General features: G+C 45.2%; 1 protein-coding gene across 1 annotated transcript in view; it reads left to right on the top strand.

Annotated features, from left to right (window-relative positions):
- Positions 1–27185, top strand: part of LOC143775586 (cysteine repeat modular protein 2-like) — a 422741-nt gene that overhangs the window by 75244 nt on the left and 320312 nt on the right. The window contains exons 3-4 of the mRNA XM_077263910.1: positions 12006–12074; positions 20525–20567. Coding sequence (XP_077120025.1) covers positions 12006–12074; positions 20525–20567 — 112 coding nt within the window. The remainder of the gene's footprint in view (positions 1–12005; positions 12075–20524; positions 20568–27185) is intronic.

The following is a 27185-nucleotide window of genomic DNA, read 5'->3' as shown; positions in this document are numbered from 1 at the left end:
GTTCCCTTTTTGGGGTTCATTTTTTCCCCTTCTGCTGTGGAGATGGACCCAGTCAAGGTCCGAGCTATTCTTGATTGGACTCAGCCCTCGTCAGTTAAGAGTCTTCAGAAGTTCTTGGGTTTCGCTAACTTCTACCGTCGTTTTATCGCTAACTTTTCTAGCATTGTGAAACCTTTGACGGATATGACCAAGAAGGGCTCCGATGTGGTTAATTGGGCTCCTGCTGCCGTGGAGGCTTTCCAGGAGTTGAAACGTCGGTTTACTTCGGCGCCTGTTTTGTGCCAGCCTGATGTCTCGCTTCCCTTTCAGGTTGAGGTGGATGCTTCAGAGATTGGAGCAGGGGCCGTTTTGTCGCAGAGAGGCCCTGGTTGCTCTGTTATGAGACCTTGCGCCTTTTTCTCTAGGAAGTTTTCGCCTGCGGAGCGAAATTATGATGTGGGCAATCGGGAGTTGTTGGCCATGAAATGGGCATTTGAGGAGTGGCGTCATTGGCTCGAGGGTGCTAAGCATCGTGTGGTGGTCTTGACTGATCACAAAAATCTGATGTATCTCGAGTCTGCTAAACGCCTGAATCCTAGACAGGCCCGCTGGTCATTGTTTTTCTCCCGTTTTGACTTTGTTGTCTCGTATTTACCAGGTTCAAAAAATGTGAAGGCCGATGCTCTTTCCAGGAGCTTTGTGCCTGATGCTCCTGGAGTCGCTGAACCTGTTGGTATTCTTAAGGATGGTATTATCTTGTCAGCTATTTCTCCAGATCTGCGACGTGTGTTGCAGAGATTTCAGGCTGATAGGCCTGATTCTTGTCCACCTGACAGACTGTTTGTGCCTGATAAGTGGTCCAGCAGAGTCATTTCCGAGGTTCATTCCTCGGTGTTGGCAGGTCACCCAGGAATTTTTGGCACCAGAGATCTGGTGGCCAGATCCTTTTGGTGGCCTTCCTTGTCTGGGGATGTGCGGTCATTTGTACAGTCCTGTGGGACTTGTGCTCGAGCTAAGCCTTGCTGTTCTCGTGCCAGCGGGTTGCTCTTGCCCTTGCCTGTCCCTAAGAGACCTTGGACACATATCTCCATGGATTTCATTTCTGATCTTCCGGTGTCTCAAGGCATGTCTGTTATCTGGGTGATATGTGATCGCTTCTCCAAGATGGTCCATTTGGTTCCTTTGCCTAAGCTGCCTTCCTCTTCCGATCTGGTTCCTGTGTTTTTCCAGAACGTGGTTCGTTTGCACGGCATCCCTGAGAATATTGTGTCAGACAGAGGATCCCAGTTCGTTTCCAGATTCTGGCGATCCTTTTGTAGTAGGATGGGCATTGACTTGTCGTTTTCGTCTGCTTTCCATCCTCAGACTAATGGACAGACGGAGCGAACTAATCAGACTTTGGAGGCTTATTTGAGGTGTTTTGTCTCTGCTGATCAGGACGATTGGGTGACCTTCTTGCCGTTGGCTGAGTTTGCCCTTAATAATCGGGCTAGTTCCGCCACCTTGGTTTCGCCGTTTTTCTGCAACTCTGGTTTCCACCCTCGTTTTTCTTCGGGTCATGTGGAACCTTCTGACTGCCCTGGGGTGGATTCTGTGGTGGATAGGTTGCAGCGGATCTGGAATCTTGTGGTGGACAACTTGAAGTTGTCACAGGAGAGGGCTCAGCGCTTTGGCAACCGCCGCCGTGGTGTGGGTCCCCGACTACGTGTTGGGGATTTGGTGTGGCTTTCTTCCCGCTTTGTTCCTATGAAGGTTTCCTCTCCCAAATTTAAACCTCGTTTTATTGGTCCTTACAAGATATTGGAAATCCTTAATCCTGTATCCTTTCGCCTGGATCTTCCTGTGTCGTTTGCTATCCACAACGTGTTTCATAGGTCCTTGTTGCGGCGGTACGTTGTGCCTGTGGTTCCTTCTGCTGAGCCTCCTGCTCCGGTGTTGGTTGAGGGCGAGTTGGAGTACGTGGTGGAGAAGATCTTGGATTCTCGTCTCTCCAGGCGGAGGCTTCAGTACCTGGTCAAGTGGAAGGGCTATGGTCAGGAAGATAATTCCTGGGTGGTCGCCTCTGATGTTCATGCGGCCAATTTAGTTCGTGCCTTTCACGCCGCTCGTCCTGATCACCCTGGTGGTCGTGGTGAGGGTTCGGTGACCCCTCACTAAGGGGGGGGTACTGTTGTGATTTTGCTTTTTGCTCCCTCTAGTGGTCATTAGTGATTTGACTCTGGAGCTTCTGTCTTTTCCTATATCCTCACCTGGGCCGTTAGTTCAGGGGCGTTGCTATATAAGCTCCCTGGACCTTCAGTTCAATGCCTGGCATCGTTGAAATCAGAGCTAATCTGTTGTGCTCTTGTCCTATGATCCGGGTTCCTGTATTTCAAGCTAAGTCTGCTTCCTTGCTTTTTGCTTTTGTTTTGTTTGGTATTTTTGTCCAGCTTGTTCCAATCTGTATCCTGACCTTTGCTGGAAGCTCTAGGGGGCTGGTGTTCTCCCCCCGGACCGTTAGACGGTTCGGGGGTTCTTGAATCTCCAGCGTGGATTTTTATAGGGTTTTTGTTGACCAGATAAGTTATCTTGCTATATTCTGCTATTAGTAAGCTGGCCTCTCTTTGCTGAACCTGGTTCATTTCTGTGTTTGTCATTTCCTCTTACCTCACCGTTATTATTTGTGGGGGGCTTGTATCTTGCTTTGGGGTCCCTTTCTCTGGAGGCAAGAGAGGTCTTTGTTTTCTTCTCCTAGGGGTAGTTAGATTCTCCGGCTGGCGCGAGTCATCTAGCGATCACCGTAGGCATGATCCCCGGCTACTTCTAGTGTTGGCGTTAGGAGTAGCTATTTGGTCAACCCAGTTACCACAGCCCTATGAGCTGGATTTTTGAATCTCGCAGACTTACACGTTCCTCTGAGACCCTGTCCACTGGGGTCATAACACAGCGCTAAGTGTGCCTGGCCAAGGGATAACATAACAGCGCAGGCTCCGGGACGGAATCAAACAACGCTGAGGAGCCGGGGCACGGCGCCAAGGGGGTAGGAATGACGGCTGTGCTGCGTCATATTACGAAGGAAAGTCCCACCTCCAGGACGGTTTTACGGTATCAGTGGACACATTTTATAAGTGTTAAGTTCTGCGTGTGCAAGGAGCTAAACAAAAATAGCTACCTTTTCCTTGTGCAGCATTACTGCTGTACAAGGTGGCTCTTTCAGTAACAAACGCCTTGGGGGGGGGGGACAGGTTCCCTTACATTTCAGTTGTTGTGTCAGCATGGCGGTCGCAGGACACATTGCCGGCTACACAGCTGGGGATCAGCTGACGTTACTGAAACCCAATAACACTGGGTCGTATGTTTTGACTGTGCAGACGGCACTTCTGAGCCTCAACTGGCGGTGTTGGAGCCCAGGAATTTAAGTTCAGGTGGTAGAAAGATGAACACAACAGGAGACCTGGATACTGTAGACAGTCACCTAATTATTTAATCAGGAAGAGGAGTGGCAAATTCCTGCGAGATCCAGGCCTTGTTAATTTTCAGGAAAGTAAGCCGGTCAACGTTATCGGAGGATAGTCGCATGCGACGGTCTGTTAGTACACCACCTGCAGCACTAAAGACACGTTCCGATAATACACTGGCCGCAGGGCAAGACAGCACCTCCAATGCATACTGGCTTAGCTCTGGCCATGTATCCAGCTTTGAGACCCAAAACTTGAAAGGGGAAGAGCCGTCTGGGAGTACAGCAAGAGGGCAAGACATGTAGTCTGTCACCATCTGACGGAACCGTTGCCTCCTGCTGACTGGAGCCGTCTGTGATGGTGTAGACTTTTGTGGCGGGCACAGAAAACTGTGCCACAGTTGGTCCATACTGGTCTTGCCTTGGGCAGAGGCACTGCTTCTGCTCCCTCTTTGTGCAGAGCCTCCACCACTGCCTGGACGCACTGAGCTGCTTTGTAATGCACTAGCAGCACTTCTCTCACTTGGAATGGAGAAGATGATGGAATTCACCAGTGTGTCTTGGTACTCCCGCATTTTTCGCTCCCGGTTCAACGGTGTGATGAGGCTTTCTACGTTGTCCCGGTAGCGAGGATCGAGGAGGGTGAACACCCAATAATCAGACATGTTGAGAATGTGGGCGATGCGGCGGTCGTTTCTCAGGCACTGCAGCATGTAATCCACCATGTGCTGCAGACTGCCAACTGCCCAAGAAACGCTGTCCCCTGCTGGAGGCGTGATCTCTGCCTGCTCGTCATCACCCCACCCTCGCTGTACACACTGACTACTGGACAATTGTGTTACTCCCTCCTCTGGACGGATGTCTTCCTCCTCCATTGACTCCTCCTCATCCTCCTCACAAACTGTCCCCTGCCTACGCGTTTGTGAGGAACCACGTGGCACTGACTGTCCAGAAGATGATGGAAATGCTGAATCCTCATCCTCCACCTCTTCCACAACATCATCCCTTAGCGCTTGCAGTGATTTTTCAAGCAGGCAGATAAGGGGGACAGTCATGCTGACTAGTGCATCATCTGCACTCGCCATCCGCGTGGAATAATCGAAGGGACGCAAAACCTGGCAGACGTCATTCATAGTGGCCCACTCTGTGGTTGTGAAGTCTGTACGGCGCTGAGTGCGACTTTTTGCGCCTGAAGCAGCTGGTACTCCATTACAGCATGGTGCTGCTCACACAACCGCTCCAACATATGTAACGTGGAATTCCACCTGGTAGGTAGGTCACATATGATGCGATGTTCCGGCAGGCGGTGTCGGCGCTGCAGAGCCGCAATGCGCGCTTTTGCCGTGCTGGAATGCCGCAAGTGAGCACACTCTAGGCGGACCTTGTGCAGCAGTGCATCAAGATCCGGATAGTCCCTCAGAAAACTCTGCACGACCAAATTGAGCACATGTGCCAGACATGGGATGTGAGTGAGGTTGCCTAGGCCCAGAGCTGCCACCAGATTTCGGCCATTATCACACACTACCATGCCTGGCTGGAGATTCGCTGGCACAAACCACACATCGCTCTCCTGCTTGATGGCATTCCAGAGCTCCTGCGCTGTGTGGCTTCGATTCCCCAAAGAAATTAATTTCAAGACGGCCTGTTAACGTTTGGCCACGGCTGTGCTCATGTCGGTCGTAACAGGTACACGTTCATCACGGGTCCATGTGGAGGTGGACTGTGACGGCTCCTGCAGCGATGATTCTGAGGAACTGGTGTAGGAGGAGGAGTCAATGCGTACAGACTGGATTCCTGCAATCCTTGGAGTGGGCAGGACACGTCCTGCGCCACTCGCACGGTCTGTACCCGGCTCAACGACATTAACCCAATGGGCAGTGAGGGAAAGGTATCGCCCCTGTCCATGGTGACTGGTCCACGCATCGGTGGTGAGGTGGACCTTGCTACTGACGGCGTTCAGTAGCGCGTGTTTTATGTGTCCCTCCACATGCTTGTGCAGGGCAGGGACGGCTTGCCTGCTGAAGTAAAAGCGGCTGGGCACATTGTACTGTGGGACTGCCAATGACATCAAGTCACGGAAGCTGTCAGTCTCCACCAGCCTAAATGACAGCATTTCCAATGACAGAAGTTTGGCAATGCCTGCAGTCAGAGCCTGTGCTCGTGGGTGGTTTGACGAGAAAGGCCGCCTTTTCTCCCATGCCTGTACTACCGATGGCTGTAGACTGGGCTGGGAGTGTGTGGATGACTGGGAAAGTGGTGCTGCGGGTGGAATTACAGCGGGTCTCTGGACAACAGGGCCAGAGGTTCTTCCACGGCGATCCTGGGAGGAAGCCGAACCAGCTGCGTGTGAGCTGGAGGAAGAGGCAACACGAGCTGAAGAGGTGGTAGCTGCCGCTGTTGGTTGGCCTAGCTCTTCAGTGTGTCTTTCTAACAATGCCGCGTGCCTGGTCCGCACATGTTTCCACATGTTGGAGGTATTGAGGCTGCTGACATTTCGACCTCTTTTGACTTTGTGATGACACACCTTGCATTTGACATAGCAAATGTCATCTGCAACTGTGTCAAAAAAGGCCCAGGCACTGCAAGTCTTGGGAGCGCCCTTTTTGGCTTTTGGAAGAGACATGCTCCTAACGGGTGCCAAAGCGGAGGCTGCAGGATCCACAGTCTTCCCCCTCCCTCTCCCTCTTTGGGCCGTACGGGGAATCTCTTCCTCAGAGCTGCTCCCACCACCTTCCTGTCCCTCACGCCAAGATGGGTCAAGGACCTCATCATCTACACTACCCTCTGCCCCCAACTGCTCCTCCTGGGTAGTCTCAGCAGCAGAGCACGCACCAGTAAGTGGCACCTGAGTGTCATCATCAGCGGATGCGGCCTGCGATGTGGTGACCGGAGGCACTGGCCCACCCGCCTCTTCAGACTCAGAGAGAAAAAGCTGTTGGGCATCACTGCACCCTGCCTCTTCTTCCATTTCTCCAATGCTGCTTGGCTGGCCCCCTGTTTCCAAGCCAAGAGATTCAGAGAACAGAAGTAGAGACGGCTCCTGTCCTGGGCTCTCTGTCTGCCTGGGCAATTTGGCAGGTGGTGAAGAGACAGATGGCTGCTCTCCAGTGCTCTGTGTCTGAGAGGATGTGGCACTAATTGAAGTTGATGCATTAGCTGCCATCCATCCGACAACGGCTTCAATTTGGTCTTCACGCAGCAGCGGTGTACGGCGCTCTGACACAAAGCTGCGCATGAATGACTGTTCCCTTGTGAAAGTGGGTGCTGATGAGTCACCGGTGCCCGCAGCGGGCACAGAATCCCCACGTCCCCTCCCTGCTCCGCGCCCACGCCCACGCCCACGTGCCTTACTCACTGCCTTCTTCATCTTGGGTGACTGATAAAGATAAGCAGAAAAGTACTAACGGCTTTGTGTGCTTATTCCTGAACAACTCCTCCTAACAGGTATAAGAAACACTAATTTTCTAAAGTGTGGACTAGACTTTAATATGAGCTAATGTGGCCTACAGAAATGTAAAGTGGTGTCACTGGTGTGTTTGGTGAACTTTATTATTTATTTATTTTTTGGGGGCTGAACTGACAGCAGAGAGAGCTGCAGTCACACGGAGACCGTGCAGACAGCCGTAAACGGCGCTGCAAGGCCCAAAAACCCTCCTCTACGTTATCCTATGTGTTGTTTTTCCACAAGTTAGCTGGAGACGGGTGGAAAGACACTAATAGGAATTTTTTGAAAAAATGTGCAGCAGCCTGCACTACTTAAAACAAAATGAAAATTGATTTTGCGGTATGACGCAGTGAAGAACCCTGAGCTGGAGACAACCAGGCTATGGCTGCTCACAGACTACAGGGCGAGCTGCAGTCACACGGAGACCGTGCAGACAGCCGTAAACGGCGCTGCAAGGCCCAAAAACCCTCCTCTACATTATCCTATGTAGTGTTTTTCCACAAATTAGCTGGAGACGGGTGGAAAGACACTAATAGGAATTTTTTGAAAAAATGTGCAGCAGCCTGCACTACTTAAAACAAAATGAAAATTGATTTTGCGGTATGACGCAGTGAACAACCCTGAGCTGGAGACAACCAGGCTATGGCTGCTCACAGACTACAGGGCGAGCTGCAGTCACACGGAGACCGTGCAGACAGCCGTAAACGGCGCTGCAAGGCCCAAAAACCCTCCTCTACGTTATCCTATGTAGTGTTTTTCCACAAATTAGCTGGAGACGGGTGGAAAGACACTAATAGGATTTTTTGTTAAAAATTAGCAGCAGACTACACTACTTGGAAAAAAAAAAAAAAAAAAAGAACAGTATGAGGCAATGAACCACCCTCCCTGAACTGAATACAACCAGCTATGGATGGCCTATGTGGCTGCACTCAGACTAGAGAGTGGGCTGCACTCACACACACACACACACACACACACACACACAGACCTTGCAGATCGCTGTGAAAACAGCGCTACAAGGCAAAAGCAAGGTGAATAGTAGGTGAACACAGCGGTTGCTAAATTAGCCTTTGGAAAGCACAAAGAAGCAAATCGCTATCTCTAAACTGGCCCTCAGTCAGCAAACAGCGTCCTGTCACTAACTGAATTCACAGCAGAGTGATCGCAAAATGGCGCCAGCGACTTTTAAACTGCATCATGACATCATTTCAGCAGCCAATCACAGCCATGCCAGTAGTTTCATGCCCTCCATGCTGAACAGGATGTGCCCACACTTGAAATCATTCTCATTGGCTGAATTTGTGCATTTTGAATCTGGGAACTTCCGATTCCGGTATCCGATACGCGGCAAGTATCGGAATCCCGGTATCGGAATTCCAATACCGCAAGTATCGGCCGATACCCGATACTTGCGGTATCGGAATGCTCAACACTAATAGTGAGATTACAGACATCCATGCAAGCACCGTCTGACGCACATTACACAAGTCTGGAATGTTGGTCTAAAAAAGGTGAAGAAGCCTCAACTTCAATATCGTAATAAGAAACATCAGCTCGAGTTTGCAAAAAAGTACCAAAAGTGGACAATAGAAGATTAGAAACAGGTGATTTGGAGCAATGAGACGAAAGTCAATAGACTTGGCCCTGATGTGTGCAAATGGATCTTGAAGAAACAAGACAAAAAGGGGCTAACTGGTTCAAAAATTGAAGGAACTATTAAGTTCGGTTTAGGAAGCCTTATGATATGGGGTTGTTTCACAGCTAAAGGCGTTAGATACTTGACCAGGATTGATTGTGGTCTCAATGCTGAGATTTATGTGAGTACCCCACAAGACAAGTTACTTCTTACACTCGAGTACCATGGGTTTGAAAAGGATGACTTAGTGTTCCAGCAGGACAATGACGAGAAGCATTTGTCAAGAAATGGTTCAATGACAATGAAATAGAGGTGCTGAATTGGCCCCCACAGTCTTCAGACCTCAACCCAATTGAATACTTGTGGATAGAGGTGAAGAAAAAGCTGTATATATACCCAAGTGAATCAACCAGTATTCCCAACTTTGGAAGTGTGTATTGCTCATCACTGCTCATCACTGTATATCCAGCACATTTGTCTTGTTGATGTTATATCTATACTGTATATGTACACTACCGTTCAAAAGTTAAGGGTCACGCAGACAATTTTATGTTTTCCATGAAAACTCATATTTTTATTAATAAAATGAGTTGTCAAATGAATTTAAAATCTAGTCCACACAATGACAAGGTTCGAAAAAAAGATTTTTTTTTTGAAATAATAATTTTCATGTTCAAACTTTGCTTTCGTCAAAGAATGCTCCCTTTACACCAATTACAGCATTGCAGACCTTTGGCATTCTAGCAGATAATTTGCTGAGGTAATCTGGAGAAATTTCACCCCATGCTTCCAGAAGTCCTCCCACAAGTTGGTTTGGCTTGATGGGCACTTTTTGCGTACCATACGGTCAAGCTGCACCCACAACAGCTCAATGGGGTTGAGATCTGGTGACTGCGCTGGCCACTCCATTACAGATAGAATACCAGCTGCCTGCTTCTTCCCTAAATAGTTCATGCATAATTTGGAGGTGTGCTTTGGGTCATTGTCCTGTTGTAGGATGAAATTGGCTCCAATCAAGCGCTGTCCACAGGGTATGGCATGGCGTTGCAAAATGGAGTGATAGCCTTCCTTATTCAAAATCCCTTTTACCTTGTACAAATCTCCCACTTTACCAGCACCAAAGCAACCCCAGACTATCACATTACCTACACCATGCTTGACAGATGGCGTCAGACACTCTTCCAGCATCTTTTCAGTTGTTCTGCATCTCACAAATGTTCTTCTGTGTTTTCCAAACACCTGAAACTTGGATTCATCTGTCCATAACACTTTTTTCCAATCTTTCTCTATCCAATGTCTATGTTCTTTTGCCTATATTAATCTTTGCCTTTTATTAGCCAGTCTCAGATATGGCTTTTTCTTTGCCACTCTGCCTTGAAGGCCAGCATCCCGGAGTCGCCTCTTAACTGTAGACATTGACACTGGCGTCTTGCGTGCACTATTTAATGAAGCTGCCAGTTGGGGACCTGTGAGGCATCGATTTCTCAAAGAAAAGACTCTAATTTACTTGTCTTGTTGCTCAGTTGTGCAGTGGGGCCTCCCACTTCTCTTTCTACTCTGGTTAGGGCCTGTTTGTGTTCTCCTCTGAAGGGAGTAGTACACACCGTTGTAGGAAATCTTCAGTTTCTTGGCAATTTCTCGCATGGAATAGCCTTCATTTCTAAGAACAAGAATAGACTGTCGAGTTTCACATGAACGTTCTTTTTTTCTGGTCATTTTTAGAGTTTAATGGAATCAACAAATGTAATGCTCCAGATTCTCAACTAGCTCAAAGGAAGGTCAGGTTTATAGGTTCTCTAATCAGCCAAACTGTTTTCAGCTCTGCTAACATACTTGCACAAGGGTTTTCAATGGTATTCTAACAATCCATTAGCCTTCTTACACAGTTAGCAAACACAAAGTACCATAAGAACACTGGAGTGATGGTTGCTGGAAATTGGCCTCTATATACTTATAAAGATATTGCATTACAAACCAGACGTTTGCAGCTAGAATAGTTATTTACCACATTAACAATGTATAGAGTGTATTTCTGAATCATTTAATGTTAGCTTCATTGGAAAAAACTGTGCTTTTCTTTCAAAAGTAAGGACATTTCTAAGTGACCCTAAACTTTTGAACGATAGTATGTAGTTGGATCCACATTTTGCCCTGGTCCAGTGCCCCTTACTATATGTTGTACAAGGTGCTAATAACCTATAAAGAACCACCTTATGCTTAGGAAATGACCATTTGGCAAATGTTTGGCTGATAGCATAGAAATAGGGGACTAAAGACTAGAGATGAGCGAACTTGATTGGAAAACGTTTACCAATCTCAAAGTCAGCACGAACATTACACATTCAGATTTGTGTTCAGATTCCCGAGCATTTTCCACAAAATTCAGTAAATGATCGAGTTTCCACTAAGGCTGTGTTCTTACAGGCGTTTCTGATTGGTGGTAACGTTGCCACTGGTAAGATTGTTAACATTGGTCAGAGTGCTGTGGGGACACGCTGTCAGATGTTAGCGTGATCCCACAGCTGTTACTCTGACCCGAGTAAATAATTTCTGCTGGTCAGAGAGCCATGGTTCCCATGCTGTGAGCCCACAGCTGTGATAGGATATACAAACTTTACCTCCGGTCACTGGCGTCAGCTGATGGGACTACTACTCCCATCAGCTGACACCTGCTGATACTAATAACAGTGAGAGTAGGCACAGCCAATATCCATGGCCCCTTACCAGCCTGAGAATACCAGCCCCCAGCTGTCTGCTTTAGGTTGGCTGCTTGTCAAAAATGAAGGGGACCCCCACACCGTTTTTTTAAATTATTTATTTTAAATAATTTAAAAAAATGGCATGGAGACCCCTCTATTTTTGATAACTAGCTTTGCTAATGCTGACTGCTGAGGGTTGCAGCCCGCAGTTATCAGTTTTGCCTGGCTGGTTATCAAAAATACAGGGGACGCACGCCATTTTATAAAAAACAAATATTTATACTCCCATCAGCAGCACCTGCTCTCACTTTTATTAGCGGAATCAGGCATTGGCAGATTAGTGGTCCCATCAGCTGACACCAGGGCCGGAGGTAAACTTTTTACTTTCGATCACAGCTGCGGATCATGCTATCATTTGACAGCGTCGGAACCATGTCTCTCTGACCAGTGATAAGGATTTTACCAGGTTCGGGCTTGGGTATTTTTCTGGTACCCGAACCAAACCTTTTTTGTAACTGTTTGCCATAGCTGCCTAACCTGAACATCCAGGGCTTCGCTTTTACTGTTTGTGCATGTTCGACAGTGATTATACATTTTTCAGCTAAATCTGTGGATAGATGAAAGATTTCCATGTGGGAAAGAAACTGTAATGTTCTGTTCCCAGTATTATCTAGGTAATTTCAGAAAATCGATGGTTGATGTTAATAATAATAATAATAATAATAATAATAATAATGTTCCTCTTCATCCTGCATTGCTGTATTTTGCCAATGGCTTATAGATATATCATGTTTTTATCACACATTATAGGACAGATGGAAGATCCTGACACTGGAGAATGTGTCGACTGCGAGACTGGATGTAAAACTTGTGAAGTAGGTAAGGCAACAAAAATAATTCAATATAAATTCAGTAACAAACATAGAAACTCTTAAGAATTAATCAATTAGTGTAAAAAATATATCCAAACCATCAACTACAATTACAGTGTCAGGCTACATTACAGTGAGTGGGACGGTACTTCTTCAGATATATGTATTCCTTCAGAAAACATTTTAATTCAAAATCTATTTTCATCTCATTAAGGCCCCTTTCACACATCAGGTTTTTGCCGTCAGGCTCAATCCGGGGAATTTTGAAAAAAACTGATCCGGCTTTTTTCTCATAGACTTGTATTATCGTCGGATTGCGCTGGATGGCCTCACGTTTCATCCGTCTTTCGCCAAATCCAGCGAAAAGTGTTTGTCTGGCATATGGAAAAAACGTGCAAAGTTAAGGTTTTTGTCTGTGGCGAAAAACCGGACAGCGCCGGAAGCCTATGGGCGCCGGATCCGTCAGATGGCGGATTCCGATGCCGGATTCTGTTTTTTTAACTGCGCATGCTCGGATTTTTTAGGATCCAATTAGCTGGATCAGCTAGTCGGATCCGTCGAAAAAACAGATCCGTCGCATCAGTTTTTAACAATCTGCAATGGATGCGTTTTTTTCAACATTTGCTGGATTGTGCCTGACGGCAAAAACCTGATGTGTGAAAGCAGCCAAATGGCAAGTATTCTTAACTGGTATACCCAGAACCTTTTTTTTTACTCAGCTATTTTCGATATTTACCCCCCCCCCCCCACAAACACATACTTTAATTTTCAATAATACTCTTTATGTCCCCAAAATGTATTCCAATTGTAATGATCTTTAACCACTTAATGATGTTTTCCACTGTTCAAATAACCAGTTCTTAAATACTATATTCTCAAATGTAAAATCAAAATAACAAATATTCATCTTCCTCTGCGGCTCCATTCCAGCAATGTCTTTCAGGGCTCGCGTGAGATTTTTATGCCTCATGATCTTTGCAGTCAATTAGCAGCTACTAATGAGTTTCAGTTCTCACACTTCCTTCCTTCCTTGTCCAAGTAATAGTCTTAGGCGAACTGAAGACCGCGCACACGAGGTAGATTTAAGGTGGTTTATTGAAGCCTACGCGTTTCAAGAGCTATCTTGCTCTCTTCTTCAGGGCATATAGTACAACACACAAATATGGGGTATATTTATACAAAAGGGAAGGGGAGGGGCCCCAAGGCCCTTGTATTATAATACATAAACACCTTTAAAACACATATTAATAACATATAAAAACATTACTCTTTATTATTTATAACCTAGGAACATTAATTGAAATAGAAAAAATAAATTTAAAATTTAAAAATATAAATAAGCCCTGAAAAAAAGACATAAGTAACCTAATGGGTATTCGAACCGGGGAACTTTGTATAATAATTCTATTGTTTAAGCTATTCTAGTCCTTGCGCCACAGAATACTGATAAGTTCTTTATTAATTTCTCTTGTGGAGATAAAAAATCTGAAAATGATCTTATGGGCAAAAGAGCGAATATATGCCATTATTAATTACTAAAAAATTGCATGGAGTAATTGTTATTATAAATTATATATAGTTAAAAAATATTAAAATTATTACAACATGAGTAGTACTAGAACCATCCCATGGGACCAAAAGAAAAATTGTTATTTGGAATGAGGCTCAATGATAGGAACCACACTTCAATTAGAGAATTTATTAAGTCACAGGAGGTCTGACATTACATTTAGCCCTTCAGGCTCCAGTGAATTCAAGGTATATATCCAAAAAACCTCTTTCTTATTAAGTGACTGTGTGCGATTAGGGACATGTGCAGGAACGTGATCAATGGGGTGAACATGAAATAGTGAAGGATTACTATTATGTGAGATGCTGAAGTGTTTGGAAAGACCATGTTTGAGATAACCTATTTTAATATTGTGTCGATGGGAATTCATACGGAGGTGAAGTGGTTGTGTTGTCCTGCCAACATATATCTTGTTGCATGGACAAGTAATAATGTAAATAACATAGGAGGTAGTGCAGGTGAAATGGTGACTGATTGGAAAAGGGTGAGGAAAAGAGGAGTGTTTAAATGCTGTACTGGTATGTGCTATGATACCACAGCACAAACATTTCTTGTGAGAGCATTTGAATATACCTGGTTTTTGTGAAGAAGGTGATTTTTTCAATTCATCAGGGAGTCTGCTAGGTACCAGTTTATTTTTCAAGCTGGGTGCTCTCCTAAAGATAATTTTAGGATGTTGCGGCACCAGCTTTCCCAGTATATTATCCTCTCTTACTATATGCCACAACTCATTGATAGATTTTTTAATGAATTTGTGGTCTGTGCTGAATGTGGTTACAAAACTACAGGTGTATTCTTCTGGGCTGGCTACAAGGTCAGCTTTTTCTTTTTTTAGTAACAATTCTTGATTAAAATTCTTATAAACATGTTCAAGTGCTCTATTCACCAAATCTCTGGGGTATTTTTGTGCTAAAAACTTATTTTTTAAAATCTCAGATTGGTCCTTAAAATCACTATCAGAAGAACAATTTTTCCTAATACGCATGAACTGGCTTTTTGGAATGTTACTAAGCCATTTATCAAGATGGTTGCTATTATAATGAACATAGCTATTACTATCTACTTTTTTTTAAAAGTTTTTTGTATGAATCTCTCCATCCACAATGAAAAATGTCACATCTAGATAGTTAATGGCAGTTTTGTTAAAAACAGAAGTAAACTCAAGACCCCAGGGGTTGTTATTGAGCTCTAACATTAAAAATTCCGGAGGTTTAAAAGTTGGGTCCCAAATAAAAACAAGATCATCAATATAACGTCCATAAAAAACCATGCAATCAATAAAAGCACTATTATAGATAAAAGAATTCTCAAAGTGACCCATAAATAAATTAGCATATGTAGGCGCTACCCGGGAACCCATCGCTGCACCACGTGTCTGGTGGTACAGTTCACCCAAAAAAGTAAAATAATTATTTTTTAAAATGAACTCCATTCCTGACATTAAAAACTGTTTTTGTTTATCCAATAATCTCGGATCTGTATCCATAAATAATTTCATACTTTCAAGACCAATTTCATGTTTGATATTTGTATATAGGGAGCACACATCAACTGTAACAAATATATAACTGTCTTTCCATTTAATATTTCTAATGAGTTTGATCGCATGTGCAGAATCCTTGATATAGCTCCTCAATTGGGTCACATGTAACTGCATGATGCTATCTATATACCTGGATAGGTTTGAGGTTAGGGAACCAATACCCGAGATAATGGGGCGACCAGGGGGATTTTTAAGGCTCTTGTGAATTTTGGGAATATGATACATAAATGGTACACTTGGATTTATTATAGAAAGATACTTATCCTCATTCTCATTTAAGACACCACTGTCAAAGGCATCCTTAATCATGGAATTGTAAACTTTTTTCATTTCAGAAAAAGGGTCATTACTTATTTTGGAATAGAACTCATGGTCAGACAGAATGTTATAGGCTTCTTTAATATAGTCACCTCGGTCCTGCACCACTATACCACCACCCTTATCTGCAGCTTTAATGACTATCTCCATATTATTTTTAAGTTTTGAAAGGGAAGCTTTCTCACCTGGTGTTAAATTCCCACTTTTTTGTGGTTTTGCCTTGGAATTTTTTTCAATATTATTAAAATTTTTTTAGTAGTAAATTAGAGAATGTTTCCAAATGAGGACCCTTACTGTCTGTCGGGTAAAATTTGCTTTCTCTTTTAACATCCAAATGTAACCCTGTGGTTTCAAGTGTATTAGAGAGTCCTTCATAGTCAGTAGTATTATGGACATTTTTTTTAATTTCATAATGTCTCTTTAAAGTGAGTTTTCTCACAAAACTGTGCACATCAAGAAATACCTCAAGATTCTTACTACCTGAATTAGGGCAGTATGAGAGACCTCTAGATAAAAGAGTTAAATCATTTGTAGTCAGTGCCAAGGAGGAGAGGTTAAAAACATTGTTAGGTGTTATTGAGGATCGTTTTTGCCTTTTTTCCTTCCCTTTTCCTCTTGACCCTCTATATTTACTTTTCTTTTTAATTGAGCCTTGTGAAAAAAATGAGGGATAGTTTTAGAATTGGTAGTACTATTTATATCAAGGGAGGAAATGGAGGTAGATGGAATTGAGTTATCAACCCTTGGAAGAAAAGGGACAGCTGCTGAACATCCTGCTCCTGAATTGTCAATAATGACAGGTGTACACTTAATAGGGGCAGTTGCAGCCTGGGTGGTGTCAGATGTCTTATGTATTAAGTTTGTACTAATATTATTATTACCGTATTTTCCGGCGTATAAGACGACTTTTTAACCCCCGAAAATCTTCTTAAAAGTCGGGGGTCGTCTTATACGCCGGGAATCGACTTGTACGCCGGTGTATATGGTGGGTGGGGAGGGGGAGTGATCCTGATGACGAGGGGGCGTCTCACAGGAAAGTGAGTAATCCCCATTACCTTATCCTAGCGGTGCAGCGTGGGGGTGTCAGTGCTGGGAGCGGCGGCGGCTGCTGTGTTCTGGTGCGGTGGCTCCTCTTCTGTGTGGGGCCTCTGTGCTGTGAGGTGGCGGCGGCAGCGGCGTATCTTTATCCAGTTGGGGCTCCTCCGGCATCTCCTTAGCCCTGGAGGCCCCGCCGCAACTCCATCGGTGCAATGTGGTGGCCTCCGGGAAAATGGCCGCTGCTCAGATTCAGATCTCGTGTCCCGAGATTTCGGGACGAGATCTGAATCTGAGCAGCGGCCATTTTCCCGGAGGCCACCGCATCGCACCTATTGAGCTGCCTCCGGGAAAATGGCCGCTGCATTGCACTCATGGAGTTGCGGCGGGGCCTCCAGGGCTAAGGAGATGCCGGAGGAGCCCCAACTGGATAAAGATATGCCGCCGCCACCGCCACCGCCACCGCACAGCACAGAGGCCCCACACAGAAGAGGAGCCGCCGCACCAGAGCACAGCAGCCGCCGCACCAGAGCACAGCAGCCGCCGCACCAGAGCACAGCAGCCGCCGCACCAGAGCACAGCAGCCGCCGCCGCCACTCCCAGCACTGAGACCCCCACGCTGCACCGCTACGATAAGGTAATGGGGGATACTCACTTTCCTGTGAGACGCCCCCTCGTCATCAGGATCACTCCCCCCCCCCCCCAAAAGGCACATATTCACCGGCCCTATAAGACGACATAGGGTGTATAAGAAGACCCCCGACTTTTAAGAAGATTTTATATTTTAACTGGTAAAGTTGGGGGGTCGTCTTATACGCCCAGTCGTCTTATACGCCGGAAAATACGGTATTATTGCCAATGTTTATGGTTACATCGTCTAAATAAATCAAAGGTTCTTCTGATATTGAAACTTCGTGAATGGACAGATTTAATAGATTCTCATCAATATCATTTTTACATACATCATTAGCATCAGCAGTTTTTATCTCTGGGTCGAAAAGCGGTAATGTGAAGGAAGCTGACTCCCTTCTGTTTTTTAACACTAATTCAGCTGATTCAGATAAGGGTTTGGAAATTTTGTTCTCAGCAGATTTCTCAAATTTTTCAATATTGCTGTCAATAACTTTGTTTAGATCTACAGTGTGATCATTAATGCTTCCCAAATTTTTATTATTATTATTCCTACTACAATTTTTTGCACCCCCTGGATGGGTTCCCCTTTGAGAATATTTGTTACTGTTAACAAAGATGCATGTATGATTATTAACCAATGACGGGGTTAATACGGCAGGTGTAACCTCCATACTTTCACCCTCACTATGAGTAGGTTCACTCAAAATAAGACCAAAATCAATTCGGTCTCTGGTCAGTTTTTTAGACCTCCTGATAATAGCATCATGTTCAATTTTAGTTACATTCGTAGAGATACTGGAATTAATATTTCTATATAAAGGATGATTATTAAACCTTAATAGTTCATTGCTGATTTTTTGCACCCTCATGGTTGTTTGTTCAGCAAGGAAGGTTCTTTTTTTATACAGGCAGCCTAAAATTCTGTGCATACAATCGGATAATATTGTGCTCCATTCATTATTTAAATCTTTGTCCGTGGGGAACGGACATCTAAGGTCTATACGTAATCCCCGTGGACATAAATGTTCATCTATATAAATATCAAGAAACCTTGCATCCAGACTTTGATGTATTTCTTCTTTAATGTTCTCCTCCAAGTTGTGGAACAATTTCTTCATAAGATTAGTATCTTCCTCCGAGAAATCCTGGGTAGTAATAGTGTCTGGTGGTATAGTAATTTTGGATCCGACTGTCTGCAGGATCAGACGTTCTCTAGACAAGAGACGGTGCTGGAAGTATTCCATTAGTGTGAGTGGATCACAGCAGGAGGCAGCACTTGTGGGCGGTGAAATCCTTGTCCAAGTAAAATAGAAGGAAAGAAGCCTATTAACGGCCACTTATTGGCTGCAGTGGTCACGTGACATAATGTTGACACTGCTTGGAATGTCACCAGGGCAGGAGATGAGTATATGTTATTTTTTATTTTATATTGGGGAATATAGTATTTAAAAGGGGTTGTCCGAGTAGTGGACAACAACTTCAAAGACACAGCCAATTTTCTTTATTTTGCAATTTCATTTTTTTCTCTCCTTCTTCCTAAAGTCATAACTTTTTTTGTTTTACCATTAACAGTCATACGAGGGCACATTTTTGTGTTAAATTAGTTTTAGTTTTAAATGACATCCTTCACTTTATCATTAAATGTACTGGAAAAAAATCCAAAGTGAAAAGAAATGTTGAGGAAAAAAACATAATTCCTCCATTGTTTACTGTGTTTGATTTTTGCAGTATTCATTGGGCGGTTAAAATGAACAGGCATTATAATTTTTCTGGTCAGTACGATTACGACAATACCAAATTTGTGTACGTTCATTTTATTATTATTCTAGTGACTTAAAATTCTTGAACTTTGAAAAAAAATCTGTTTTGTGTTGACATTTTCTGCGACCCATAACATTTGTTTTTAATGCCTTTATAATGAATATGCATTTTTTTATGTCTTATTTTAATTTTGCCATCCAAAAATATTTTACATTTTTTATTTTTTACATATTTTTAAAACCTTTTTTTTATTACACTTCTTTTTTTAGTCCTCATAGGGAACCTGAACTTGTGATCAAAGACTTCAGTATTTCAAGATTTAGTACAAATCACAATCTCCTTCTAAGTACAACCTGTAGCTGATCTTCACATGAGCATCAAGATGTCAGTAATGGGGTCCTTTAGCTGTAACACGGCTGCCATATGGCAACCCATTGGCATCCTATGATCCCGTGGCATCTACTGTTCATAGTGTGAGAAACAGGACTCCATGCAATGACATCACTGTGTAGAGAGACATCATAAGAAGATAATTGTTTGGGCCAAGAAACTTGGGAAGTGAACATCAGGCCAGTGGAAATCTGCCTTTTGGACTAAGGAGTCTAAACACGGGATTTTTGTCTACAACTTCAATATAACACTGAGAACTTAAATGATTAATGTCTGGATGTGTAGTATGTGCTTTCAATCATTGGAGAGGAGAAGTAAAGGTGTAAGGGTAGAATTAAAGGGTCCTTTTAGTGGTATTACTATTACAGTGATTTGTAACTATTCCAACTCTTTAGCGCTTAGTCATACCACCATTTTGTTTTTCAAGAGTATGATGAGACACAACACACATCCAGGCTGTGTGGTAGTCATTTTACAAAAAAAAGGTAAGTGATGGAGAGCTTTGGCAGATGGCTTGGCTTACTGATTTCACTCACCTGAACCCAAAAGAGATGCTTTTGAATTAATTGATCTGTAGAATGAAGGTAAAGCAATCAATATGTGCTTGTAATTCATTGAAATTTCTTCAACGCTATTAGAAAGACATTAGTGATGTCTTCTTTATGAAGTAGGTTACGAGAATGCAAAGGATGTACCAAGCTGTTATCAAGGCAAAGGGTAGACACAATATTGAATCTATATTTTACAATAAGGTTTCAATTGTATTAACTTTTTTGTATCCATGCATAATTCTGTTTGTATTAATTGTGTGCTCCAACTACTTTATTATTATGTTAATGTATGCAAAAACTCAAAGAGCTACAGAAAAATGACTATACATTTCTTATACCTGGTGCCTCCCACTGACTCCTCTGCTTAGATCAATGTTCCTCTTATCCTGCTTTCAAGATGCCTGAACTTATTACTTCCCATGCCATCTGGGAAGCATAAGATAAGGAACGCCAATTTGTGAAGAGGAGGCAGTAGAAGGAGGGCACAAGGTACGGTGCCTATTTATTATAAATGTATAGTTACACTGAGTCCCAGAGTGCAGGGTCTCTTTGAATACAATAGAGCCCAGTGGTTTGAATGCAACCTCAAAAGTTGGTGTGAATCAGTATATGGGCACAATCATCCAAATGTGAAATATATTTTTTTGTTTTTATAGATGATCCAGAAATCTGCCTCAGCTGTCTTCAAGGATATTACCTGTAAGTTATTTGTATTTTTTATATTATTGGTAGAATTAGCATGTTTATTGATAATGAATGGTAGTGCAGTAATTAATGTTTAAAGAAGAGAGAAAAAGAAGTGCAAATAAAGTGCACACACAACCCATATAAAGTGAACAAGGCTTTATTGAGACAAAAAGAGCTTACAAGATATAAAAACATTTTAAAAAGCATGTAAAAACCATACCCAATCAACAGTAACACCCCCTGTATGTGTGTGAGGATGTGATTCAAGCAGGCTCAAGGAAATAAATAATCCCAAAAGGGATCCTGGTGAGCAGTAATTATCCACAAATAAGAGTGAATATGAGGTCGGCGTCACACTCAGCGTATGTAAATACGGTCCGTTTTTTACGGCCGTAATACGCAGAAAAGTCCCCAAAATAGTGGTCCGTATGTCATCCGTAGGCAGGGTGTGTCAGTGTATTTTGCGCATGGCATTCTCCATATGTAATCCGTATGGCATCCGTACTGCGATATTTTCTCGCAGGCTTGCAAAACCGACATCTAATGGATTTATGTGCTCAAATGTTCGTTAAAACATATATACAGTATATATATATATATATATATCATTGAGACACATATATATATATTCTGTATTTATATTAAATTCAGCGCGATATATGTGAAAAGCCGGTAATTCAATTGCCGGCTTCTCATTTCTCCTTCCCAAACCCGACAGGATATGAGACATGGTTTACATACAGTGAACCATCTCATATCCCCTTTTTTTTTGCATATTCCACAATACTAATGTTAGTAGTGTGTATGTGCAAAATTTGGCCGCTGTAGCTGCTAAAATAAAGGGTTAAATCGTGGAAAAAATTGGCATGGGCTCCCGCGCAATTTTCTCCGCCAGAGTGGTAAAGCCAGTGACTGAGGGCAGATATTAATAGCCTAGAGAGGGTCCATGGTTATTGGCCCCCCCTGGCTACAAACATCTGCCCCCAGCCACCCCAGAAAAGGCACATCTGGAAGATGCGCCTATTCTGGCACTTGGCCACTCTCTTCCCACTCCCGTGTAGCGGTGGGATATGGGGTAATGAAGGGTTAATGTCACCTTGCTATTGTAAGGTGACATTAAGCCAGATTAATAGTGGAGAGGTGTCAATTATGACACCTATCCATTATTAATCCAATTGTATGAAAGGGTTAAAAAAACACACACACATTATTAAAAAGTATTTTAATGAAATAAACACACAGGTTTTTTTAATATTTTATTGCTCTCTCAATCCACCTGAAGACCCTCGCTCTGCAAAATAATAAACCAACAATATACATACCTTCTGTTGATCTGTCACGTCCCACGAAGTAAATCCATCTGAAGGGGTTAAATCATTTTACAGGCAGAAGCTGTGCTAAAGCACTCGCTCGTGCCTGTAAACCCCGGGTGCTGAAAGGAAAGCTGGGTGATCTGTACTTACATTGAGTCACGGTGAGGCGCCCTCTGCTGGATGAACTCATATGAACTCGAGCGTGGGAACTTTTCCAAGGCTCCAGTTCATGAGGACATCCTGCAAAGCCTTGTTCACTTTATATGGGTTGTGTTTGGGTTCCCGCCTCTGCACAGGTGGAATCTTGGGCCATCTCCGCTGCGGTCTCCCATTCTTCTCCTGCCGCAGTGGAGCCTGCTCAGTGGAGACGTCGGTCCAAGCGTTTCGCTCAGTCTGACTCTGTACAAAGGGTTACTGCTGCTTTTCCAGCTTCTGCCATTGAAGCCACTGCTGGGCAGCGGCGAGCAGATGCTTTTGGGACTAAGTCCTGCTTTTCTCCTTCTGAGCATGCCCAGGGTAAGATCTCTCATTGGAGATCGAGGGTCACATGCTTGGATACTGCAGCAAAGCCCATTGGTTCTCCAGTAAGGTCCTGAAGGTGCTCAGACTCTGTGGCAGCCTCTCATTGGTCCTTCTAGGAAGGTCTTGTACTTGCTGCAGCTATAAAAGGTTCGCATGACCGCACGGCCATGCGCTAGTATCAGTGCATGTCATGAGTTTGGCGCCAATGTGGTCACGCTTGTGAGGATTCAGGTACCCGGCTGAAATAAGCCACTTAGAATACCGGCACCTCTGGTGAGGAGATTGTGTGTATGGTTTCAGGGCCCCGGCTGAAATAAGCCACCTAGAATACCGGCTTCTCCGGTGAGGAGATTGTATGTTTGCCTCCTTGACTGCGTGACCACAAGCTGCTATCTGCTCAGCAGTTACTGTGTATTCCTGTGGAGTTTAAGAGGACACAGTCCTTTCTTTATAGCAACTCTGTGAAGCAACAGAGATCGCTTCTACCGCCATATAGTGCCAGCACCAAATAACATCTCTATATTTACTCGGTGCGTTCCGCCAGCCCTAACAGTATACTAGCACCAGGGTCTTGCTGGTAAATGGCGGACGATCAGCGTCCACAGCGGTACATCCAGCAGCTGGAGGGTAGGTTGGCGGCTCTTGAGCGCACAACCTCATCTGTGGATGTTACCGCAGTCACTGCTCAGGCTGCCAGTGTAGGAGTGTTGGAGTGGGCAACGCCGCTACGGGAGCCTAATGATCGTGTGGTGCAGAGTGCTCCTCTCTTCCTGGACGCTCTGAAACAGGTCTTTTTGGGACCTTGTGTCACCCACGATACCGCGCTCCAATTGTTGGCAATAGCACAGGGTTCGTCCATGGTCAGCCAGTTCGCCGTGCAATTCTGGACTCTGGTCTCTGAGCTGGAGTGGCCAGATAAAGTCCTTATTCCGGTGTTCTGGAAAGAACTGGCAGACCATGTGAAGGACGTCTTGGCCACCAGGGAGATTCCCACCACACTGGAGGAGCTCATTACTATATCTACCCGCATCGACCTCCATTTTAACGAGCGGAGGTTAGAGTGGACCCAGTGTAGGCAGAGGTTTCGGCTGGCTCCCACCTTTGCCAGACCTCTAAAATCTTCTGTTCAGGCGTCCGACTCCCATGAGGCCATGGAGGTTTCTCGAGCGGGACCTAAGTCTCGGACAGCTCGAGTACCCGTGGTTTGTAGAAATTGCCAACAACAAGGACATTATGCAAATAAATGTCACGGCGGTCGGGTAAACGATTGTGTCTAGTAACCGTTGGAGGAGGTTCACTAGACACAGCGACGTTTTCCTCCAAGCTGTCCTTCAAAGGGAAAATCATGTTAGGCTCATCCACTCTCACAGTCGTGCTTTGTGTGGATTCTGGAGCAGAGGGGAATTTCATGTCCTCTGCTTTTGCTCTGTGCCATGCAATACCTCTGGTGATGCTCGCCAAACCGGTGACTGTTAGAGTAGCGAATGGGTCGACACTTCCCTCACAAATCACACACCAGACTGTCCCTTTCACGTTACCTATGTGCCCTTCCCACCAGGAAATTATTTCCCTTCTTGTTCTTCCCAAGGTAATGGACGAGATTCTGCTGGGAATACCCTGGCTCCGTTTCCACTCCCCACATATTGAGTGGACCTCTGGGAGGATATTGGGTTGGAGTGATTGATGTAAGGGCAGATGTGTGAGGGAGTGTATTCAGGTTTCCTCTACTGAGATACCCGCAGATCTCTCTTCCCTTCCCAAGTGCTAATGGTCCTATGCAGACGTCTTCTCCAAAAAGGCTGCGGAGACCCTTCGGCCTCACTGTCCCTATGACTGTCCTATTGATCTCTTGTCTGGAGCAGAACATCCTCGGAGATGGGTCTATCCCCTCTCTCTCCCGGAAATGGAGGCTATGTCCCAATACATCCAGGAGAATTTGGCAAGAGGGTTCATTAGGAAGTCAGTGTCACCTGCAGGAGCGGGGTTCTTCTTCGTGCAGAAGAAGAACGGAGAATTATGTCCTTGCATAGATTACAGGGGTCTTAACGCCATCACCGATAAGAATAAATACCCCTTGCCCCTGATTTCTGAGGTCTTTGATAGACTAGGGGGAGCAAGGGTATTTACCAAATTAGATCTGCGGGGTGCTTATAACCTGATTCGCATCCGTGAGGGGGACGAATTGAAGACGGCGTTTAATACCAGGGATGGGCACTATGAGTATCTGGTGATGCCCTTCGGGCTCTGTAATGCCCCAGCCGTTTTCCAAGACTTTGTCAACGATATCTTCCGGGATATGCTCTCCACCTCGGTCATAGTCTATCTGGATGATATTCTCATCTTCTCTCCAGATATTGACTCCCACTGGAGAGATGTTGGCAGAGTCTTTGACCTCTTATGGGCAAACTCCCTCTATGCAAAGTTGGAGAAGTGTATGTTTGAGCAGGAGTCTTTACCTTTCCTATATCATCTCCACCCAGGGATTGGCTATGGATCCTGCCAAACTACAGGCTGTGATGGACTGGCAAGAACCCCATTCTCTTAAAGCGGTGCAGCGCTTTATGGGGTTCATAAATTACTATCGTCAGTTCATTCCCCACTTCTCAACTTTGGTAGCTCCCTTGGTACCCTCACCAAGGGAGCAAATCCCAAATTGTGGTCTGAAGAGGTCTCCAACGCTTTTTCTTCTATTAAGTCTCATTTTGCTAGCGCTCCCATCCTACATCGTTCCGATGTTGATAAGCCGTTTATAATGGAGGTGGATGCCTCATCCGTTGGTGCAGGAGCAGTCCTCTTCCAAAAGGATGCTCAAGGTCAGAAGCGTCTTTGCTTCTTCTTCTCCAAGACCTTCACACCAGCGGAGAGGAATTATTCCATCGGGGACAGGGAGTTGCTAGCAATGAAGTTAGCCTTCTCGGAGTGGAGACATCTTTTGGAGGGGGCTCGCTTTCCTTTCCAAGTCTTCACGGACCACAAAAATTTGGTTTATTTACAAACAGCCCAGCTGCTAAATTCTCATCAGGCCAGATGGTCCTTGTTCTTCTCCGGGTTCCACTTCATCCTCCATTATCTCGCTGGGGAGAACATTCGTGCTGATGCCCTCTCTTGCTCCGTTGTGTCATCTGAGGAGGAGGAAGTGGAGCCTCGGCTTATTGTCCCTTCTGAGAGCCTGAGAACCGTAGTTCCGGTTTCGCTAGTCTGTGCCTCCGGGCAAGACTTTTGTACCCATTAATTTGCGACCGGAGGTTCTCTCTTGGGCTCATTCATCCAGGGTGGGTGGACACTTTGGGGCAAAGAAGACATCTGAGCTGCTGGCGAGAACGTACTGGTGGCCATATATGGTCCGTGATGTCGGAGATTATATTCGGGCGTGTGTCTCCTGCGCCAAAAATAAGTCTCCTCGACAACGGCCAGTTGGGTTACTCTATCCCTTGCCGGTGGCAGACAGGCCCTGGGAGATGGTCGGGATGGACTTTGTGGTGGGTTTGCCCAAGTCTCGTGGCTGTACCATCATTTGGGTTATCACCGATCATTTTTCTAAAATGGTGCATTTGGTGCCGCTTCCACAGCTACCTTCTGCATGGGCCTTGGCAGCGTTGTTCATAAAACACATCTTCCGCCTACACGGTATGCCGGACAAAATTGTCAGTGACCGGGGTCCCCAGTTTGCGTCTCGGTTCTGGAGAGAGCTTTGTCGTCTCCTCAGCATTGAGTTGAATCTCTCTTCCACATATCACCCCGAGATGAATGGGTTGGTAGAGAGAGCCAACCAGACCTTGGTCACATATCTGCGACATTTTGTCTCAGCCAGGCAGGATGATTTGGCTTCCCTGCTACCATGGGCAGAGTTTGCGCTGAACAACGCCGTAGCCGATTCCACTGGACAAACCCCATTCCTCCTTAACTATGGTCAGCATCCGCGGGTAGCTGTGCCTATGCCCGTGTCTTCCTCTGACTCTAGGGTGGCAGACTGGGCTGTGGAGGCACGGGATATTTGGGACCGCACTCAGGATGCCATTCGGGTCTCCAAGGAGAGAATGATGTCCTCCGCCGATGCACATCGGCGCCCCGCTCCGACCTTTGCTCCTGGCGACTTGGTGTGGCTCTCCGCCCGTAACATCAGGCTCCGAGTTGAGTCCACTAAGTTTGCACCTTGCTACTTGGGCCCTTTCAAGGTCCTCGAACAGGGTAACCCTGTGTTCTACCATTTAGCCCTTCCACCACGCCTGGGTATCACCGACACCTTTCATGTGTCCCTCTTGAAACCCATATACATGTCTCGGTTTTCCGAGTCATCTGCCGGGACATCGGGTTCGTCTACGGATGATTACGAGGTGAACGCTATTTTGGGGTGCATGGTGGTACGTGGCAAAAAATTTTATTTGGTGGACTGGAAGGGTTATGGTCCTGAGGACAGGTCCTGGGAGCCTGCTGAGCACATTCAGGCTCTGCAGCTCATTGCTGCCTTCGAGCGTAGCGAGGTCCAAGGAGGGGGGCCATGTTAGGGGTCGAGGTCCCGCCTCTGCACAGGGGGAATCTCGGGCCATCTCCGCTGCGGTCTCCCATTCTTCTGCCGCAGTGGAGCCTGCTCAGCGGAGATGTCGGTCCCAGCTTCTCGCTCAGTCTGACTCTGTGCAAAGGGTTACTGCTGCTTTTCCAGCTTCTGCCATTGAAGCCAGTGCTGGGCAGCAGCGAGCAGATGCTTTTGGGACTAAGTCCTGCTTTTCTCCTTCTGAGCATGCCCAGGGTAAGATCTCTCATTGGAGATCGAGGGTCACATGCTTGGATACTGCAG

The sequence above is a fragment of the Ranitomeya variabilis genome, chromosome 5 (genome assembly GCF_051348905.1).
Source record: "Ranitomeya variabilis isolate aRanVar5 chromosome 5, aRanVar5.hap1, whole genome shotgun sequence".
Classification (NCBI taxonomy): domain Eukaryota; kingdom Metazoa; phylum Chordata; class Amphibia; order Anura; family Dendrobatidae; genus Ranitomeya; species Ranitomeya variabilis.
Note: the sequence above shows the minus strand (reverse complement) of the source record. Positions and strands in the feature narration are given on the sequence as shown.